Source organism: Rhamphochromis sp. 'chilingali', assembly GCF_963969265.1.
Source record: "Rhamphochromis sp. 'chilingali' genome assembly, chromosome: 18".
In the NCBI taxonomy this organism is placed as follows: Eukaryota; Metazoa; Chordata; class Actinopteri; order Cichliformes; family Cichlidae; genus Rhamphochromis; species Rhamphochromis sp. 'chilingali'.
In genome coordinates this window covers 13,631,633-13,654,116 of record NC_137945.1, presented here as the reverse complement: position 1 = coordinate 13,654,116, position 22,484 = coordinate 13,631,633, and the positions used below count along the sequence as shown (strand labels likewise).

General features: G+C 40.3%; 2 protein-coding genes across 3 annotated transcripts in view; both read left to right on the top strand.

Annotated features, from left to right (window-relative positions):
• The window catches only part of smchd1 (structural maintenance of chromosomes flexible hinge domain containing 1), a 39,064-nt gene extending 30,453 nt beyond the window's left edge, over window positions 1-8,611 (top strand). For both annotated transcript variants that reach the window (XM_080865792.1, XM_080865791.1), the window contains exons 36-47: window positions 1,752-1,883; window positions 1,992-2,147; window positions 2,238-2,364; window positions 2,863-2,982; window positions 3,348-3,433; window positions 3,522-3,644; window positions 3,734-3,915; window positions 6,756-6,865; window positions 7,393-7,463; window positions 7,801-7,969; window positions 8,072-8,230; window positions 8,308-8,611. In XM_080865792.1, coding sequence (XP_080721918.1) covers window positions 1,752-1,883; window positions 1,992-2,147; window positions 2,238-2,364; window positions 2,863-2,982; window positions 3,348-3,433; window positions 3,522-3,644; window positions 3,734-3,915; window positions 6,756-6,865; window positions 7,393-7,463; window positions 7,801-7,969; window positions 8,072-8,230; window positions 8,308-8,402 — 1,530 coding nt within the window. In that variant the 3' untranslated portion in view covers window positions 8,403-8,611. The remainder of the gene's footprint in view (window positions 1-1,751; window positions 1,884-1,991; window positions 2,148-2,237; window positions 2,365-2,862; window positions 2,983-3,347; window positions 3,434-3,521; window positions 3,645-3,733; window positions 3,916-6,755; window positions 6,866-7,392; window positions 7,464-7,800; window positions 7,970-8,071; window positions 8,231-8,307) is intronic.
• Window positions 8,612-8,903: 292 nt separating this feature from the next.
• On the top strand, window positions 8,904-22,477 carry emilin2b (elastin microfibril interfacer 2b). Its single transcript, XM_080865801.1, has 9 exons — window positions 8,904-9,164; window positions 9,318-9,443; window positions 10,049-10,230; window positions 10,359-12,074; window positions 19,218-19,427; window positions 19,505-19,558; window positions 19,639-19,689; window positions 19,770-19,886; window positions 20,772-22,477. Exons 1-9 carry the CDS (start codon window positions 9,040-9,042, stop codon window positions 21,101-21,103), a joined length of 2,913 nt encoding a protein of 970 aa, XP_080721927.1. The 5' UTR covers window positions 8,904-9,039; the 3' UTR covers window positions 21,104-22,477.
• The last annotated feature ends 7 nt before the right edge of the window (window positions 22,478-22,484 follow it).

Below are 22,484 nucleotides of genomic sequence, written 5' to 3'. Positions count from 1 at the left end.
AAACACTGGTTTGTTGTTTAAACCCTCTGGTTAAGGTTAATATGGGCATGTGCGGTGAATATCAGGGCTATGTGGCCAGAAGTGTGATAATATCATTTATTTTGTGTAATAAACAACTGCAAGGATAGATGATTACAACAAATAGATGAATAATACATAAAAGTAATACATAGATGAATAATGATGATGAGTTAAGGTGCGTAATCATGGGAACAAGCGGGTTTACAAACAGGAGCAGCTGATTAGCATTAGAAAAGCTGAAATAATACCTCAACTGAAGCCAATTGTACTAAATGCACTATATGTGCACTGTTACAAGAATATTTTTCGTTCTATTGCTTTCTATTAATTTATATAATTTTAAGTTAAGCAGGACAGAGTTCTTTTAAAGAAAGATTTACTTATATTCTCAAAAGTTAAGCATGACAGGCTTCTGTTTAAGAAAGAGACCTGTTTTACTGTGTTAATGTTGTCATTGTGAGCTAAAAATAAATGGCTAAATGATCATTTGTTTCCCATATGGTCATATCACAAAGAATATGCATCTGCTTAAATCAAGTTCAAGTCAAATGGTTAAAAAATAATTTCACACACAAAAAAAGAGCTACCACACTGGGAAGGGTGAAGACAACTGGGTTGCCCGGCCCTGGCCACGAGGTGTCCCTTATTTATTTTTCAGGGAGTTGGCAACCCTATACTTTACTGTAGGTAGCAGGTGTTTTTCTTGGAATGCTGTGTTCTTTTTCCTCCATCCATAACACCCCTTGTTATGCCCAAATAACTCAATTATAGTTTGATCAGTCCACAGCATCTTATTCCAAAATGAAGCTGGCTTGTCCAAATGTGTTTTAGCATACCTCAAGCAACTCTGTTTGTGCCATGTGCACAGAAATGGCTTCTTCTGCATTACTCTCCCATACAACATCTCCTTGTGCAAAGTGCGCTGAATAGTTGAACATTGCACAGTGACACCATCTGCAGCAAGATGATGTTGCAGGTCTTTGGAGCTGGTCTGTGGGTTGACTGTGACTGTTCCCATCCTTCGCCTCTGCTTATCTAAGATTTTTCTTGACCTGCCACTTCGGGCCTTAACTAGAACTGAGCCTGTGGTCTTCCATTTCCTCAATATGTTCCTCACAGTGGAAACTGACAGCTGAAATCTCTGAGATAGCTTTTTGTATCCTTCAACCTAAACCATGATGTTGAACAATCTTTGTTTTCAGGTCATTTGAGAGTTGTTTTGAGGCTCCCACGTTGCCCCTCTTCAGAGAGGATGCAAAGAGGGGAAAAACTTGCAATTGGTCACCTTAAATAATACCTTTTCATGATTAGATTCACCTGTGTATGTAGGGTCAGGGGTCAGTAAGCTTACCAAACAAATTGTATGTTCCAATAATTAGTCCTAAAGGTATTCAAATCAATTAAAAGACAATGGTGCCCAAATTTACGCACCTACCCAATTTTGTTTAAGTAACTATTGCACACTTTTTGTAAATCCTATAAACTTCATTTCACTTCTCAAATATCATTGTGTTCGTCTGCTATATGATATATTTAAATGAAATTGCTGATCCAAACAACCAATGATTTGTGAAGAAAAAATCATGACAATTATCAGGGTGCACAATCTTTTGCATACCACTGTATTTTACTGGAGAGTAGTTGGTCATTGAGCTGTTGCAGGGCTGTAGAGCTGTTGCGTTACTCACTGACAGAATTGACTGACCTCAGTGCTGCTTCCCATCTTTTAGATTCGTATAGATGTGGTGGCCAATCAGCCTGTTAAACTGGGACCTGTCTCTCAGACTACAACCCCAGTTGTTTCCTACAGCGAGGACATTGCCAGCCGAACCTTGGTTGAGAATATGACACTGAGGATAATGGTAAGCTATTTATTTATTTATTGTAAAATAGCAGAGGCAGGCTTCACTTTTCACTGACATAAATAAACTTTGCAGTCATAGTGAGTGAATTTCCATGGTTGATTCCAGGATTTGTATGGCAACCCAGCGGGGCAGGACCTGGGAGGGAAGGTGATCATCACTATAAAGTCCTCAGATGGAGAGAGAAACAAAAGCTTCCCTCTTTTTGAAAGAGGAGCCAGCAGCCTTGCAATTAACTTAGTTGAGGGCAAGGCCCACATCCCTGTGAGTAACCATTCTTCACAGGACCAGCTTTTGTTTTGGAATTTAAGGGCCCCTCAGGGCTTATGATAATTGTTCACTTGCTCTCCTCAGAGGCTGGCTATCAGGGAGAATAGCCCCGGTGACAATAGCAGCACCTACATCCTTGTTTTCAAACCTGAAGTGTCTGTCCATCTCATAACCCTGACTGCTTTTGAGCTCCCCTTCCTTTTTTACAATGGTATGGAAAAACTGAGTGGTAAATGCTATTACGTGCAGCTTAAGATTTCTGAAAAATTAAAGCATTACTTTAATTTTTTTGTTTTTATACATTTTGTTTTGTTTTTGTTTTTACAAAATTCACTAATACATGTCTTTTAAACTTTTTTCTTTCCTTTTTTTACTACACGTGAACATATAATGAAGGACTGTGGGGTGACTTTAGATTCGGACTTGTTGAAGAAGTATCTGCATGCTTTTAGCTGGAAGCTCTAACAAAAGAAATCTCTGTATTACAATATATTAAACTATTTATCAGATCTAATCATTCCAGCCCACTTTGATCACTAACTGTGAGCCAAAAAACTGAAATGCTATTTAAAGCTATTATACTTAAGAGTAGTATTAATAATAGTATTACTACTGTTACACTACTATAGTACTATTGCTTAGATTTGCCTTCTGACAATTCACTGTTAATTGATAAACAATTAATTCTTCTTTTTTTTCTCCATTTTAGACTCACAAAACCAGCAAAAAATGTCTGAACTGACCAGGAAAAAAGATGAGCTCAGCAGTGCTATTGAGAAATATAACGAAACACTGCGTACATACAAGGAGCTCCTTGACTTGCTGACGGGTAAGATGTACTGTGTGCTGTTTGTATGTTGAACCAGGTCTCATCTGAAATATCCTTGTTCTAGTTTTTTTTCCTAGACTTCATTGTTTGTTGATCTCTGCCTTGACATGCAACAGTGATTAGTGTTTAAAGACTGTAGGTTGTGTTAGTAGGTCGTGTGGATAAGCTGCAAACAAACGGCTCATTTTGGGATTAATGAAGTTACCTGAATCTGAATAATCTCTTGTCAGTGCAAATGGATATAGCTACAGAAATAATACTTTTAAACCACTGACTTTGATATAGTCTTAAATCTGTAATTTATCTGGGTTTTCCTCCCATACGTGATTAAAATTGTCTGCTAATGAAAATATTTTTCCCCTTAGAATCTTGCCTGATTGCCAGTAAGAAAGAGACTGATTTTAAAAACGAGCTGCGCCAGAGGAAAGTGACAATCCCTCATCCCATATCTGTAAGTTATTATGTCCATCCACACTCAGCTTTTTTTCCTTTTTCTTTTTTAAACTGAACTGGAAATCACATTTCTTATGTATCTGTAGGCACAACATATTGATACACTAATAAAAAAGAAGACTACTGAAGCAGAAGCAATTCAGAAAGTGTCCCGACGAGTTTTCTCCGTCCGTGACAACTTTAGGGGACAGGCAGATGTTTTGGGAATGGTAACTTTCTTTTTTTCTTTTAAAGATTCAGTACTTGTTTTGAGATGAATTTTCTGGAGATGTGTTTATCCTCTAATTTTTGAATGCAGGTTGGCCACCTGGCTCTCGTGCAGGATGATGCCGCTGCGTGGGTCATCTCCTGGCACATCAGAGGTGATATGGACTGTGTCATCACCAAAACAACAGAAGCAGCACAGCAGATCTATCGTGACACGCAGGGCAGGCAGCAGGTCATGGCCCTCGACAGCGTGCTTGTGCCACCAGGAAAAAGGTACGTGGAAGATGTATTTTATTAGTGTTGCCGTCTAACTGACGTGTGATGAAGATGTATGTGTCCTTTTATTAAAGTCTTTCCTTTTAAGCCCTTTCCTTCCCAAAGTCTCTCAAAAACAGTAATTTAGAGCTCTTGTGGCAGCTCCATTTTGAACAGGCTGCCTGAAAGTCAGCTAGAATAATGTCGAACTATATCAATGTATGCTTTGAACCTTGGGAGTCTGGAAATACGTTTTCCTCCAAAATAGCCACATTTAGTGTACAGTGTAACACTCTGTAAACACAGGTGGTCTCTCACTTTAGTTTGCTGTAAAAATAATGGTGACTGTAATTATTAGCACATATAAGACTCCATCCTGCTGCTCTTTGTTGGGGCTGTTTGGACACTAATGAGATTTACTTAACGACCAGCTGCTGCAGGTTATTGTCAGTTTTTGCAAAGCTAGTGATTTAAGGGCACATCCCTCTTTTATAAGACTTTTAGTTTTTGTATTTTTTCTAACTTTAAATGCGTTTATTTTGTATTCTGATTTGATTTTTATTGTAAAAAAATTTTAAAATCTGATGTCTGTTTCTGTTTGAGCTGCAGGTAAAAGTTTCTTTCACTGTTAAAATCATTTTAATATAATGAAAATCTTTGTCTCTTAATGTGAGGATGAAAGCCTTTGTTTGCTTTTGGAGACACGGGGGAGGAAAAAAGTAAAGCATCAGAGATGAGAAGCTGAATCTGGGGCGTGTTTGACATAAAGCACTTTGCAAAAAACTTGAGACATCCTTCATTTCTGTTTTGTTTTTAAATAATTTTCAGTCCAGTCCTTATACCAAACCCTTTTCACTGGTTGGGTATAAGGTATTTGGTATTTGGTATTTTTTTGTTTGTTAAGCCACTAAACACAGTCTATAACTCATTCAGGAATCCTAAGTCAAGGAATGAGGCTGTGTTGTGATGACACATAACAGACAACTTAGCAAAGAACTGATTTAAATTGTATCTTTAGCAACTTTGTTACTAACAGCCTGTCACATAAAACCACATCATTTTTTTCCATTTCTTTAGCTGAATATATGACAAATGCCAAAGATAACACAGTTTGACAGACAAAATTGTGTTTTTGCACCAACAACTTGATTCCCAAAGCGCTATTAGTCAAAAACTTGGCAGATCTCGCTGGTGTGCAGTGACTCTTTGTGGAGAACAAAAAAGAAGGCATGTCTGTAAAGACAGGACAGCAGGGTAACAGTATCTGAACATCATGCACTTAAGAAATAGGGAAAAAAATCCAGAAAAGATCTGAGACAGGACTTGAGAGATGCATCTGGTCCTCGGTTGATCCTCTGCGATTCACTAAAGCCTCATCAAAAATGGTCTAAGTAGACGGATGGCTTTCAAGAAGCTATTTTTAAAGAAGGAAAACTGGGAGAAATGGCTGAGGTACGCCAAAGTTACTTCCAATCATTGTCAATATGTACAAGGAGTTCAAGAGAGGGATACAACAGCGAGTGTCTACGGACATCTGTAAAACATGGCCGAGGCTCTGTCGTAATTTGGGGTCGCATTATGTTGGAGATCTTATCAATTGATGGAATTACTGATTGACACACTGTCAATGCAGCAAAAGAACTTCCCCAGAGCCTGGGCATCAATATTATTGAAGAAGTCTGGGATCATCTTGATGGAGCACAGAACGAAAGGCAGCCAACATCCAAGGAGTAGCTTTGAATGTCCTTCAAGAAGCCTGGAGAACTGTTCATGAAGACATGCCAAAAATTGACTGTCAAGCTCGTTAGTGTTGTACAGAATGAGCTGTTTGTCTTGTGTGCTATATTTCCTTGTATGTTTCCACATGTTTCAGTTAATCATGGCACCCATTTCCCATTGTCCAAGCAAAGGATGGAGAAATTAGGAGTTCCTCAAGGCTTCTTCACAGTGTTGTATTCAGGCACTGTATTCTTTTTCTCGTTACTTTGTTTGGCATATTTACAGAAAAGGAGACCTCACATGTAAGAATCACTAGTTTCTGTGTTTTCATTGCTGCTACAGTTCACCCCCTTAAGAGAAACAGTTTTCTTGATTTTTAGTTGGAAACTGTTTCTCTGCTCATACTGAGTATTAGTGCTTTAGTTGCTTCTGAGAGAAAGAATATTGAATACACAGTATATTATGGGTTATTGATCTAATTTACTATTTTAACAGTTATTTTTTTATAAAGTCAGCAGTGCTAAAAACCCTGCAGTGCTCCCTGCAGTACTATTACTTCTAAGTGTAGTCCCCCCACGTGAATAACATAAATCTATATTAGTCATTGTTTCAGCACTAATTTAGAATGCAACAGTAAAGCTGTTTACACTTAATTATCAGTCAATTAATTATGTAATTATAAGTAATCAATTATGTAATGTGCAAGTTTTTTAACACATTTTTGTCTTTCTTTTATCAAAGTGAAGCGACTGCTGAATTTAAGATGAAGTCAACATCACACTAGAAACTGTCATGTCTGTTCTGCAAAATACTGAAAAAAAGACACAAATCCAAACAGCTGATTGACTAATCTATCATCGGATGTCTTAATGGTTACTAAAGTTAATCTAAAACACCTTCTGAAGGTCTGCAGACATTTTTTCCAGATCATAAAGAAATGATGTTGATCAGCTGGAAGGACACACAAAAACAAATTCTGACATGAAATGGAAACGATCCACATAAACTGAATGTGTGCTACACATGAACTGTAGCAACGCAGTGTTCATTTATGCAAAGAGAAATGATCGTGCGTGGTTTGATGTTGCCTTTACGTTTGGAGCAAAGTGTCATGGTGTTGTCATTTGAATTGCTTACAGACCGCTGCCACACATAAGAAATGGCTACCCGCTCTTTGAACCCCATGGGAACCCGGTGTACGCCAGAGAGCTGCTGATATACCCCTGTGATCCAGAGAGCTGTGACATCGGTGAGCTGCCTTAAATGGATTTCCCCTGCTCAGCGTAACGCTGCCTGTTTGTTTGGTTATTGCAGATTTGAAGTAAGACTCTGGCGTTTCTGTGGGTTTTTAGAGGCTTGCCATCTCAGGCTGTGTTTGCTGTTGTTTCGGGGGCATTTCCCTTATGCCCCCACCACTCCTGTAAAGATTGGGGTAAATGTTTCCACCTGGGATCCAGCCTCACAGGGTGGAAGGGGGCTTTCTCTCCAGGGGCACTGTCGCTGGAGCAGAAATTGGGCCTCTTTCCCGAAATTAAAATGACTCTTTATGTAGTGATTTTCTTTGTCGTGGGTAAAAGCTGGCTCTGTCGGTTTGGATTTAGAGCATTTACCGTTTAAATTTACACTGATTGCCTCTGATTTACATTGAAATATGAACACTTGGCTTCTTGCCACTTGATTATGAAAGTTTTCAGTAGCAGTTTAAAAAAAAGTTAGTTTTAAATTTGTTCCAGCAGGTCTGAAAGTTTCTTGCTCGTGCTATTTTTTTCTTTCTAGTGTTTAAGAACATCCTGGGAGATACTATTCTGATTGATGACCTGGACTCTGCAAATAACTACAGAAGGGCGGTGAGTGACTTTGCTGAAGCAGATGTGCAATTTTGTTTTTTAAACTAACACTGTGCCAGAGCTGGTGCCTAATGTAGAACTGATTAGACTTTTATTAGTTCCAGTGGAGGAAAAAAAAAAAAAGAGGGACTGCTGCCAAAGAGTGAAACTCAAGGGGCCAGCAAAATGATTCATCGATGACCTTTGCAGATTGTGTCCACTAGGCTCTCAAACCTGTCATATTGTGTGCTGGCTCCTCAATGGAACCAGGACAGAACTGGCTTTGCAGCAGCAGTGTTGCTGTATCGGTGGAAACTCTGGTTAATTTCCTCTAACAAAAAAAAACTGTTGTTTACAGGTGGTGCAGAACAGGATCCAATGTCCCACCATACTGACCAGGCAGGGGGATAGGGTCAGTAGCAGGGGAAAGTTTGGAGGTGCACAGAACAGGGCCCCACCGATGACCACGTTACACATGTTTGGAGCCCCCCTCCCACAGCAGTACCACAGTCTAAAGGAACAAATAGGTGACTTAAATCATGGACATTTTACATTTTTAAAGCTTGATTTTGTAGCCTTAATGATTCAGATTATGCTGTAATTTCTGTTTTCTGGGGTGTGCTTGACAGACCTGCTCAGCCAGTACTGCTCAGCTGTATCGAAGAGAGAGGAAACAGAAAGGGCGCGAGATGATCACGTTAAAAAAATTACGTCTCCTGATGTGCGGCAAATGGAAAAAGATTTGGACGACAAAAAGAGGCAGCTAACAGAGATTGAAAAGGAACTCGGTATGTTGTTTGAGACAGTTGTTGATGATTTTATTTTGATTTTGTTGAATTTTAATTGATCTTTGTTCTTCTTCTAGCATCAGCATCAGCAAAAGGAATGAAACGACGCGCTGTGGATGGTGGTCAGCCCTCCAGCAGCATTTCAAAAAGAGCAAGACAGAGTTCCACATAAGAGATTCTGATTGGACCAATGGATTGTTTTACTATAAGTCTTTTTTGTAGTTTTATTTCTTTGTTAACTTTGAGTTGATACAATGTATTTTATTTTTTAGATGCCTTTTGTACATTTTAACACTTTTGTAATGGTAAAAAGTGCTTATGATCTTTGCAGAGCATGCTGAATCTGCTGAATGTATGCATTAAAAAATTCTTAAGATCGCACTTTGTGTATTTGTTCGTTTCTTTTCTGAAAAACGCAAAACTGAAAACTTTACTTGTTAAGTTTAAGCATACCGACAGTGTTAAGCGCACATTTTACGCACGGAGATAATCACTGTGCCTTTGAAACAAAATCAACCATTGTCCACATTTAGACGTCCGGATATTATTTACGGCGATTACAATGTTTTATATGCGAAATGTGCACTTACATGTGTATATGCGAGAACTGGCAAGTTGGAGAAAACGCATCTGTCAGCGTTGGAGGGGTTCCCGAAACGTCACATCCAAGGACGCTGGAAGGAGCTGGTTTAGATGTGTGCGCTACAGAGACGGAGCAATCCGCAGTGCCTTCACTGATCTCCAAACCAAAGATCATCACTACTGATTACAACCTGAAGGGATACTGCAGGATTTAAAATATCTCAGCCATGAAGCGCGGACTCCTACTTATCCATTGGTTAATGGTTTTCCCTCTCATCACTGGCTCACCTTTTCAGTACAGCATGTTTCAGGGAAACGCATATTCTGGCGCCGAAACGAGACAAAGAAACAAGTAAGTAAACTGGACATCAGTTATTGAACTCATGACTGCAAGTCAGTGAAGTACTCTTTCTTTTCTGTGCGTAACTTTGCATTTAATTGTTCGTGCATACGCACGCGGGCATTTGCTGCACACCAGGAGTGATTAACAAGTGATTTTGTGCAGAAACTGGTGCGCCTACGTTGTGCACAAGAACGTGAGCTGCGCTGTAGCGGGAGGCACTGAGAGCTTCGTACAGCCGGAGGTTTTACCGTGTCCACCGGAGCTGCCAAACTGTGCGCAACAAGTGATGTAAGTTCCCAGAAGTGCTGGATATTAGGTGGAGGGCGGCAAATTCTTTGCTTTTGTCAGTTTTTTCTTCTTCTTTTTTTTTTTTGTCTATTTATTTTGTTATATGAAGCAATACTTTTGTTACTGTCTTACAATAGGCAATCAGGGGATACTATGAATGGGTTTATTTGTTTCTTTGGGTGTTTTTAACTGTTGATAAAAAATAAAAATAAATAAGAAAGCAAAACGTAAGCAAAATATCAGAATTAGCAAGAAAAAATTTCCCATCCAGCCTTCACTGGTCATAGAAAGGCAGACATGGGCTGGCATTTCTCTGACTTCCCCTTTGTTTTGCTTTACTGTTTATTGAGCAACCAATACACCAGTGACATGTAGTTAATCATGGGTGACAGTTCCCACCAGTTCCACTCACGAAAACTGCTGTTTCTGAGTCCTGCCAACTGCATGATTAATGAAACGAGCAGACCGGGGTTTGTCTAGTCTTAATTAGCTACAAGTTTACTTTGTATTGCTGAGAAGAAGAATAGCAAGAAATCTTATTTGTCTGAATATGTTTCTAGTAGATTTTTGCAATATTACTTTATACTAAAGTCTTATGTTCCCAGATATCAAACACACTTTAGACCGACGTACAAGATTGCCTACAAGACTGTCACAGAGCTGGCGTGGAGGTGCTGCCCGAGGTACCAGGGCCATGACTGCATGGAGTTGAAGGACACCAAGCCAGTCCAAACAGAGCGTTTGCCTCAAGCTCCTGCTGCCTCTGGACATTTTCCAGCCCCATATGGTGAAAGACTTGTCTGTAACATAAGAAAGTCTTGCATTAAAATATACAAAATAAAATGAAACAGTTTAAAATGCTTTGCTAACCATCTCTCTTCAATTTTATTGCTCCAATTCCAAAACCTTGAACAGATGGCCAGAGTAACCATCCGCGGGGAGGGCAGGGGCAATTTGGAGGTCAAACAGGTCACAGAACACAACATGGTCAAAGAGAATCTCAAAGCTCCCAACACCTGGAGGAGGAAGTGCAGCGACTATCACAGATGGTTCTGGACATGCAAGCAAGAATGACAGAACTGTCCTCGAACCTGAGAGTGGATTTCCAGGAGGATGCCAGTAAAATGCTGGCTACACTGCTGAATAACGTCAGACAGCCTGCCAGTGCACAGGGTGCAGGGACCGAAACCATTCAGGTACAAGGCTTCTCTTTTGACCACAGCGCAACACCAATGGAGGATGTCATGAACAAGATTAACCAGGTCACAGATGATCTTGAGTCCAAGCGCAATACCTTGGATGAGCTGCTGGGTCGCGTCAACCATCATGATGGACAAATTCGTCTATTAATGGATGCCCAGACCCCTCTGTCCACGGCTTCTTCTGCTCCTTCTATAGATGATGCAGACCTGCGGGCCTACCTGGACGATAAAATCAGCGCCTTGAGAGATGAGCTGATGGAGGGAATGGATATTAAAATGGCAGATTTGAAGAACTCTTGTGATTATAAAATTCTGTCAGTTCAGGAACATTGTGAAGGACAGGAAGCCAACTACCTCAGTCTGGCTGAGCTCATGGATTCAAAGGAAACTGACCTCCGCAATGAGATCCAAGACCTTAAAACCAAGCTGTCTGTTCCGGGGAATGAAAAGCAAGTATCTGACTCTGTTCTGGCTCAGCTGGAACACTTTAAAATTCGTTTGAACACCACAGAGAAGTCTTTAATTGCACTGAGCCACTTTGTAGAGGAGAAGTTGAGAAAAGAAAGGGAAGAAGTTGTCAAAGACCTGAGGGAAACTATGGACAATGAACTGTCCTCCATGGAGGACAGACTCTCAGCTCTGTTGATTAAAACAACCTCCAACTCCCCATCTGGTGGTGAGCCAGAAAGTCCTGACGTTCAGCAGAGAGACATGAACACTCTAAAGGACTCCGTTCAGATTCTGGAGAATAGACTCGATCTTTTGAACCAAAAGTGCTCAAAAGAGTGCACAGATCATTTAACTGTTGTTGAAAACCTCAAGCAAGACTTCCACAGTTTCACAAACTCTGTAGATGCTATGGAGACTAATCTGATAGTCCAGAAAAGTGCCATCACAGCTTTGGAGGGGCAACTCCTCAACTACAGCAATATCATTGAGAATGTAAAGGGTGAATTAAGCTACCTTAAAGGCGGTGAGAACCAGCAGTCTCAGACTCTCAAACGCTTTAACTCTAGCTGGGATCAGGTTAAAATGGAAACTGAACAGGAGGCCAGGGATCTTTTGGTGCTCCACAGAGCCCAGCACCAGAAACTAAGAGAGCGACTAGATGAGCTGGGCAGGGAGGTGGAAGCCGAGGCCGATCAATGCAGGGAAAAGGCACAAGATGTAGAGAAGGAGATTGCCAACATGGGCAGTCGTATTGTTAATGTGGAGAATTTATGCAGCAAGCTGGATCCTATCTCCAGGAATCTCCAGAGCATCAAAGAGGGGCTGAACATGCATGTCACTGGTTTGTGGAATTGTGTGAATCAGCTGAACGGCACAGTAAGAGCTCATGAACAAGACATTGGAGGACTGAGGGGAATCTGTGAGACTCTCGAAAAACACATTATAAATATGGAGAGAGACCTCCAGCCTGGTAATGAAGGTAAGATGCCTGTGCTGTAATCCAAACACACTTTTCATTGCCTTAAAGTATGACTGATTCAATTCTTCTTATTTTAAATATTTGATTCCTCCAGCAAAAAAACACACCCTGCACCAGTCAGTGGATTCCACATTATCGCTAGTTTTACATGCTTGCATTAGTCAGTCTTTTGGACATTACTGGATCCAGTTTGGCCTAAAGTAGAAATACTGAACAAGCAAGCAGCTTTGAAATGTGGAAATTAGGCTCAATTTGTAACAGTTTGCCATTGCTATTATGCTGACCTTTAAATAATGTGCAAGTTGTTATTTATTAGTGAAAGAAAATTGTGGAAGGTGGGGGCAAATTTCTTTTTTTAATCATTATTCTGAAATGGTGCATGCCACAAAAAGACTGAGCCACAGCTTTAAATGGAAAACCATCCAGATTCTCTGGGTTAACCCATGTGTTGTCCTGGGGTCATTTTTGACCCCAGGATGTATGGACATTACAAGGGTTGATTTTATTAATTATGCACGGACACTTCAGTGGTCGAAGCCTGAGATGGCAATGAAACAGCTACACTTAATTTCAGCCTTTTAGCTTGATTACTAACCTGGAACTCATTTGTTTATCCCGGACTGACTGTATACCAGAGAATCTGTACCACTGGAGTGTGTTTCAGTCTGCGAGTGAGGGGAAGTTGGATTTTCATTTGACCGTGTTCTCAGTTAAAGCAGGCGGGCCTGATTGAAGACACATGGTTCATTTAATAGACCCCACTTGTGTTGAGCAATGCTTTGGCATAAAGAAATATTACTCACCAGGCTTATTTGTGCATCCAAGTGTGCATTTATTTGTATCTGTGTTTGCCCATAAACTCTGTACCTGTGTGCATTTAAATCTTTGAGTGTGTTATGGTTTTATTGCATTAAGTTAGAACATCAGGGTGATCTTGTTCACTTAATATTTGGTGCTGCGTGGTTTGTTTGGCTTTGTTGCTGTGAACATGTTTGAGAGTATAGATTTTCATATTGGTGCATATGTTGCATACTTTTTGCCTGAGTCTGCTCATTAATGGCACCTATGAGACTGAGCTGGACTTGACTGACTCTGACAGTTTCAATTACGAACTAGAAGCACGCCCATGACGTTTACGAGCTGGGACTTCTCCTCTGTGACCAGAAGTTACCGGTTTACAAGGAGGTGATGCAGCAAAAATATTCTTGGCCAGAATATAAATGTAGTTCATCTGGAATAAAGCAGCACTAGTTCTTGTTCTGGGTCCACTCCAAGTCAAACCAGAGGTTTTGTATCTGATTTATAGTCAACTCTCGCGTGCCAATTTTCAATTTTTTTCACCAAATAGTCTCTAACGACTGAAAATGTTGTCACTCCACCTCGTGGTTTGTGTTGTAATATGTCATTGGGAAGTTGGAATGTTGTTCATGATTTCCACTCAAAGAGACATTAGAGGCCACTTTGTGCTTGGCTCTCAGTTTGTGTTTGCTCTGTGAGCTACCTTGTACTGCCTCGCACTGCTTATCTGAAGAGCATGGAAAATGCTCTGTCATAGAGACACACAGATTACCAAGGCCCTCTCGGGTACTGCTCTTTCGTTCGCAGCCAAGAGCATCAGCGTGTGCAGATTAAGTGCTGCTCGCAGTCTTTGCAGTGCTGTTACTTTCTTTTTGCTTCTTACTCGTCAATCCCATTTATGGAGTTCTCACATTTTTAACTACATGGTTGAGCTCATTTCCTGTTGAAATAAACACACAACGCTGTGAGCTCCTCTGAGGTCCCACAGGCCATCTGTCAAGATGTTTACCATGATGTCATACAAGTTGTGAACCTTAAAAAGAAAGAGCTGTAATGTGTCATTTCTTCACTGCATACTAACCATGACATGGATGTTGTCCATTCAACAGTGAGCTCCATATTTCTCAAGGGAGTCCATTGCACTTTTTCTTATCTCTTCAAAGCTGAGTAGCCACTAAGGATCAAAGTAAGTGTTTGCTCTAGTTATAAGTTTATATGACAGTGATTACAAATAAAAACTTTGCATTCCCCTTTTGGAAATTTTCCCCTTATTTTTATTACAGTTGACTCTTGGGTTTAGTTTTTAACTAAAATAATTTTGACTTGATTGTTGCTAAATTCAGCTTACAAAAGCCCTGAAGACTGCAAGCTAGTAATCACGCATATAAACACTGCATGATTGTAATTATTTAACGAACCTGGCTTTACAAATGTTGTCTCAAGCGATGCAGCTTCATTGGATGTTAGGAAAAATGAATGTAAATATAAGTTTTTGTTTAGGAGAGATTTAACTCACAGTTATGAGCCGTTGTTTGCTCCTTTTAGAGCTCTGCATTTTATCTGTGCGTCACGTGCCCATCCTCTCCGTTCTCTCATTAACCGAATATATTTAGTAGATACGTGTCAGCATTCACAGTGCTGTGCAAATGTCTTGGGCTCCGCTTCATTTCTTCTTATTTTGCCTCCAATCAACCAGACCTGATTGTAATTTTTAAAGAGTTGTTAAGGAATAGTTCTCAAGGCTTTCTGGAGTTTTTTTGATGGCCATTGGGTGCTTTTTCAATCATTTTCAATCCAGTCCTCAACATTTTCAGAAAAACATAGGTTTGTTTGGGTTTTTTAGCCGTCCAATTCAAGTTGATCCAATACTGTTCCTTCAAGCCTCATCAGAAATGGTCTCAGTGGAAGGATGGCTGTCAAGAAGCCACTGACAGCCATCCTTCCATTCTTAAGGAAGTGAACTCGGGAGCTGAGGTATGCCAAAGAACTGGACTGAAAATCAGTCGCAACAGGTTTTATGGAATGATGATTCCAAGTGGTTGTTAGCTTGTACAGATGCGGTCAGAAAAGAAGAAGACACTGTAAAACGTGGTGGATGCGCTGTCATGGTTTGGCGCTGCATTTCAGCCTTTGGTGTTGGGGATCTGCTCCAAATTAATGGAATAATGAACACAGAAAAACACAGTTTGAACCGCCATGCAATATCAAATAGACTAAAGGTGGTAATAACAAACATAGCCTTTAAAGCTCAATGTTAAAGTTGGAATTGTACAAACACTGTTTTTGCCTTATATACTGTATTGCCATGTATGTCTGCATATTTAAACATACCCATTTCCCCATAATCCCTTGCGTTAAAACACATCCTTTTCATGTCTTTGACAAGGAGAGCTGAGATTCTTAAAGTACAGCTCTATTATGGAAACCTCTTGAGATTAGAAAGCATGCTTTCCTGATTGTGACAAGGCTTGTGGTTGGTGCTTGTAGTTTAATGACCTGTTAGAGATAAGGCACACACACTCTGGTCAGCGGTCAAATATGATAACCCCATGAACCAAAAACAAGATGGGACCTGTAGAAAAGCCCCCAAGAAAAACACAGTCCGCACTGTTTGTGTGCTGCTGTCTGTGGCTACTCATGTATGCTTCATTGTTCTGGTGGAGGAGGTGTGACATTATTTCCGACAGAAATGTTGTGCAACAACCCTTTTTTTTGGGTACTTTCAGCATGAAATTCTTAGGCTGGATTTATTGATTTCTAAATCATATCCTTAAGGCCTTAATGTGTTTTTGGTGAGTCATAAAGTCAATATGCACCAGATTGCAGTTATTACAATGCGGTATGTAATGTGGAAAGTGGCAGTTCTTGTGACACAAGGGGCTGTTGAAGCCTGGATCAGGCGGTTAAGGGAATAACAGCAGAGGGAGGATTTCCCATGCTGCTTTGGTGGAGGAATGAAAATCTGTGGTGGATGGTAGATCAAGCTGCATTTGTTTACAGCTAATCTCTTTCATCAGGACAAGCATTTTCGTGTGCAGGCATACATCCTTTGTTCGCGTCTTTTATCCTTGTAACACTGCATCTGAAAACGCTTTACAGTCCCTCAGATCAAACATGACTCTCCAGAGAATCTACCTCGCCCTGTACGAGGAGCGACAAGACCAAGAAACACAGACCAGTGAAACAGTGCACATTCACAGACACACACCCCCTGTGCTGTTTTACTGCCACGGGCTGGTCTCTCTACACATGTTGCGTTTAACAAGCAGATTTCTCTGGCTTCTGCAGTGAACGATCCTTTTCCCCGGGGTGAGGGGATAAGCTGTGTGGCGATTGAACATGTGGCCGTATCTTGGTATGCTGCTGGTATGTCTTTTATGTGCTGGTTTTCCTTTTTGGTAGAGCAACTTAGATGTTGTAGACCAAAGAGTAACAATAATGAGTAATGTGCCTGAAGCTGGAAAGATCACTAGATGATAAACACCAACGGTTCACCTCACCTGTAGGTTAGTGAATGCACCAAGATGTGTGGTTTTGGTAAATGATGGATAATGGGGTATTAGTTTTTTTTTTTCTTTTTTTCTCTGCTAATTTCTTTAATAACAAGCTCAGATAATCACTCGCTGCTAGCCTGTTAATGAGGGTTCAGCAGTAGCCGTACTTTAATCATGAAAACAACTGCAGGTTTCTTGGAAGTCAAAAAACTGAATAAACAATGTTTAACATTTCTATGGACTGTCAGGCGTTACTGCTGGAAACACACTTTAGTGTTGCTTAATGTGAAACCCATATGGTGGAAGCACAACCAGGAGCATCTTACCGTGTACTTTCAATATGCTTTATAAAGTTTACTGCCATCCAAACTCCTGATCTCTGCACTCAACCATTGGCAACTATCGAAAAAAGGGTTGGCGTACTCACCCTTTGGTTTGTGAACTCTATTTACAATATACATGCTTCCCATAGGCAAAAAGAGATATATTAGAGAGAGATATTAGAGAGCACAGCATAAATTGTATTGCTATGCTTTATCAGCTTCATCTGAAGCCAGATGACACACACCAATTAGTTAAACAGCAGGCATGTCTTCTTGCTTCAGATAAAACTGGCACATTCATCAGACTGCAACGCTTTCGCCTGTTTGACCTTTGTCAAGAATACAGGTGGGCAGGATCATGTTTAATTGTTTTTGTAAAGTTTGCTTTCTTCTGAATCACCTACTGTTCTTTCAGGTGTGCAGACATTTCTCATTAGGCACTCAAACACTTAAGCATTCTTCCAGTAAGCACCAGTACCAGAAATATAGTTGAGAGGTTCAGTTCAATAACTCAGATTTGTTGGTACAACATGTAGCTGACAGCTGGCAGCACTGGCCTGCCACTCAGAGCACCCACGCCCTTAATCGTGCAACTTTTACCCTCATAGTTAAGCAGTTGCGTTTTACAAAAATACGCCCTGCCTTCAGTTGTCACGAGCAAGAAAATTAGCAATAACAAAGCCATTCTCTCTTTTGTATCAGATTATAAATATATTTCCTTCTGTGGTAAAGTTGGACATTTTAACATGGGAATCTAAAAGCACTGCTTCCAAAAAAAACTGACACCAGCACAGCACCACAGCATTGCTTGGCCCAAAGTTGAAACTGCTGTTCTCAGTGGCTTTGGGAGGGGGTACTACAAAAATTACGCTGATGATTTGCAGTTGCAGCCTACAGATTCCACCCATCATGACTTTCTTCCCTCGTAAAGTATCCCAACTTTTGCTACATAAGGCTAAGTAACGATTGGTTCTCTAAACCTACCAAAAACTTGGCAATTGACTTGCTTATGGAGTCAGCCTCAAGTGTAGATACTGCAGTTTTGGCACTTTGTGTTGGATTAGTTTTTAGGCCCAGAAGTTGCCACTTCATCAGTGTGCAGGATTGCTTATTATGCATCAGTCACATTTCTGTATTTTATGTGCATGTACATATAGCAGTAGATGTAGCTTTTATATTAGATGGTATAAAAATTATACCATCTGAAAATTATAACCGGTTTTATATCAGGAGGTGTTAATCATCTTATTATAGCAGATTTCTGTTCACAGACATGCTATACTCACTGGACACTTTATTAGGAACACCTGTTTATCTGATCAATCCAACTATCTAATCACACTGGACCAACTCATTGTTTTTAGGCATGCAGGCATGATGAAGATTGCCTGCTGAAGTTCAAACCCAGCATCAGAATGTGTCTCTGAATGGGATGGTTGTAGGTGCCAGACAGGCTCGTCTGAATATTTCAGAAACTGCTGATCTGCTCTCTAAGACTTAAAGAAAATGGTCAGAAAAAGAAAAAACTTAGCAGCAGTTCTCTGGGTGAAAGTGTCTTGTTGATGTCAGAGGAGAGTAGCCAGAGTGCTTCAAGCTGACAGGAAGGAAATAATAACTCAAATAACCACTCATTACAACGAAGGTATGCAGAAGAGCATCTCTGAATATACAAGACATTGATTCTTGAAGCAGATGTGCTACAGAAGCAGAAGACCACTCTGGCTGCTACTTCTGTCAGATAAGAACAGGAAGCTGAAGCTACAGTTGACACAGGCTCAACAAAACTGGAACAGTGTTTTCCGATCTGATGAATCTCCATTTCTGCTGCAGCATTCAGATGTTAGGGTCATAACCTTGCATAAACAGCATGAACCATCCTGCCTTATAGCTACAGTGCAGGTTGGTGATGGTGGTGTAATGGTGAACCTCTCCATCCCTTTATGAATACACGGTTTCCATCTTCTGATGTCTGCTTTCAGGAGGATAAAACAACATCAAATCCCAAAGCGATTTCTTGAACATGACAAGGAGTTCTAGGCACACAAATGCCCTCTACAGTCACCAGATGTCAACCCAGCAGAGCACATTTGGGATGTCCTGAAACAGGAAATTCACATCATGGATGTGCAGCTGGCAAATCTGCAGCAACTGCTCAGTGCTGTCATGTTTAACAAGGACCAAAATCTGAGGAAAGATACCAGCACCTTGCTTAAAATGTGCCATGAAGAATTAAGGTGTTTCTTAACTCATTCACTGCCAGCCATTGGCAGTGAATGAGTTAAACCCATTGACTCATTCACTGCAATTGACGGCTATAGACGTCAATGGCAGTGAATGAGTTAAGATAAAGTAGCATCAAATGTAATATTAGAAAGATGACTGCAAGAATGTGCCACTGAGTTATAGGCATGATGTTTAACAAATCAGCTGGTTGTGTATCGTCTCTTAAAGCATCTGCCCTCCAGACATGTGTTTTTCACCGACCTTTAGCCTTTTCCCAACCCTCACTCCATATCTATTCTATTCAGGTGCTCCGGTTAGAGTGTTTGACACAAGACAGCCCCAGGGGTCAAGTAAAGGGCCCAAGGTATCTGCTGGCCCCATGAATACCTCACTCTCGGAGCTGCCTGTGATGGAAACCGGAGAGGCGGGACCCCCCGGAGAGATGACTTCATCCAAGTTGCCCAAAGGAACAGATGGGATCATGATGGCTGTTCAGGGTTTTGCTGGAGCTCCAGGTGGAGACACAACCACAACCGTACATGCAGTACACAACATTGTTTCGCGCAACTTATGTTTTTGTTTTATTTCGTAGCATCCCCACAAAAACCCACCGACATCCTCCAGACCAGAACTCATGTGAGCTCAGGTAAGTGTTCCTTTTTAAATGTCCTGCATTACAGCCGAGCGCAGGAAGAGTGAATGAAGCTGTTTTTATTTGATCAACAGATGTGAGCATGCCTCTCAGACCCCCTCCTCTGAAACGTGTCATGGCTTCAGGTCAGACTTTGATTATTCAAATTCCTGCCTCTGCTATCGTCATGTTTGGCAGCCTGTGATGTTTCCTTTCCTGTATTCAGGGGAGAAAGTGTCATTCTCAGCTGGTCTGACTCTTCCACCGTTTCAAGGAGTTGTCGGTATCATCCGATTCAACGAGGTGCTGGTCAATGATGGTGGACATTACGACCCTCAGACAGGTATCTGTTATTTTAGTCTTACCCCACATTTTCCTCTGCATTTATAAATCAGTTGTTGTTGTTTTTGTTTGTTGATTTCAATTTTTCATTGATAAATTGTTTAAGCTCAAACTATAAATGACCCAATTGCACCGGAGACACTTTAAATAATTAGACTAGATTAAAATTCCCAGTTTAATTCTCAATTAGCTATTGTTGCAGCACATACAGTGGTCGTGATGCACAGCAACTGCTTGTGGCAAAGCAGTGTTGAGCCAAGTGTGTTGGCTCTTTGATAACTTTTTAAGTAATGTAGTTCTAGTGTTAAACACACTTTGAGGTAAGAAGCAAGTCAAAAAAGTTATTATTATGAAATGAAACTGGGCTTTTTGGCCCTTTTCCTGAAGTTTAGTGCAAGTGCTACCTTTTTGAATTTGGATAAAAGATGGTACATTTTATTTTGCAGGAATCTCTTCATTGATCGGCGTAACTTTGTGCTGAACATTGGGGGGGTCAAGAATAAATCTGGGTAAATTCCCAGATGATTAAACATGCAACTATTTTGCTGGTAATAACTGAAACGAGTAAAGAAAATCAACAGCCTATTTATGCAAGACAATTCATAATTTTATTGGCGGGGTTATACTGGTTAGGTCTGATTATTGGGGGGGGTCATAACCCCCCTGAAAGTTACGCCTCTGTGTTATTAATGAAAGACTTTAACTTATGAAGTTGCTGAAAATAATCTTGCTACAGGAAAAGCCAAGATTATTAGTCTGAATCCTCTGGAGCTCAGTAACTTTACAAAATGTAAACCAAATCGATTAAATAGTTGCATAAATATTGCAGTTTGTGCCACTGTGTTTGGTAAGAATCTCAACTAACTGCATCGTTATGTGTTCTCAGGCATCTTCACAGCTCCGATGGATGGCCGTTATCTGGTGACCGCTGTGCTGACACCCGAGCAAGGAGAGAAGGTTGACGCAGTCCTATTTGTGTCTAGTCGCAGCATCCAGAGGCTGAACTCTGCTGGTTTCATGTCTGGTGTCACAGCTCTGCATTCACACGAACTCTGTAACTGCACCAGTTCAACATCAGCGAGCCTGATTCTTTCACTGAGGCGAGGAGACCAAGTACGACTCGTCTTAAAAGCTGGAAAGCTCGCTGTCTCAGCCTCATCTGAGGTCGTGTCATCTTTCAGCGCTGCGCTTCTCTACCCCAGCACATCAAAGCGGTAGTTCCTCTGCTTTCAGAGACAACCGACACCTTAGAGTGAAGTGTGGTGCACATTACTGATGACATACTCGAGCTCATTGTGATGTTATAGCTATAATATAATTTAATCTCCAAATAACTGAGATGATTTCACTTCATGAGTATTAATATATAGTTTACACTGCATTTTTATTGTAAAATTTTAACATAGTTCTCAAATATTTGCTTGAGCATGCTAGTGTGTAGCAGTGGAAGTTTCCTCACATTCACAGAGTAATCAAGTAAACCACTAAGTTACTTTTTTTCCCCCTACTCTTAGCATCCCCCACGACTTTGAGGTAACAGAGACACACATGCTAAATGTATAAAATAAGTCTCGATCATCCTTTAAATAAAGTCTCTTTTATTAATGCATCATCCAACATGTTTTAACTGTTTCAGTCCTATACATACTTTAAATATACTACTATGCATTAGTTATGTACAGCAAATCTGCATTTTGACACCTTAAAAAAATTACATTTCTGCTTTTGTATCATGTATTCATCAGAAATTTGGTCATTCTTTGTGCTCGCGCTGTTACATCAACACAAATCCACGCAAAGTAATCACAGCGATCTACAGAAAAGAACTCAAAGCAGCAGAAACTTTCCTTACTCTAAATGGAAAATTACCTTAAAACTAAAAAAAAAATTAAAAAAAAAATACTGTGTTCTCTTCACACAAAGTGTATTACTTTCATAGAAAGAGTGCAACAAATTTTACTGACAGTAACGTCTGCCAAAACATCAGTAAAAAATTAAAAATGAAGTGAAAATAATAAAATGATTTTCTAGTAGCAGCATTTTTTAAAATCACAGTAATACAGTTAAACCCCAAGCAAATCATTTCACAATTTTCTTCTTAGCATATTAATGCAAAATCCTTCAGCTTTTTAAAACTACACATTAAATAAGATTGTTATAAACAAAATAAGACGGCAAAAGGATGCTTACGCAGCCGTTCTGCATACACCACTAAAATTTGCAAATATAACTCCATGACTCACCCGTACAAAATATTCAAATCATACCCAGTTTACATTTGTGATTTCCCTTCATATGTAGTCTTCTTGGGTTTGCTAAACTACTTCCAGCATTGCTGATGGTTTCACAACACTGTCCTTTTCATTTGTACTTGTGTGCCTTCAATGTGCCCTAAATGTGCTCCAGTTTGTCAAAAATACTAAATCTTTAACGTAAAATTTTCATTCTCAGGAAAAACTTGCAATATGGTCAGAATCGGTTGTGTTGGTTTAGCTAAAATGTGCTGCGTGCCAGCACACAACCGTGCTTCAGTCCACAGTGACAGTCTGATCCCGAGGAAAGAAAATCAAGGTACAAAATACAATAACAACGTGGGGGA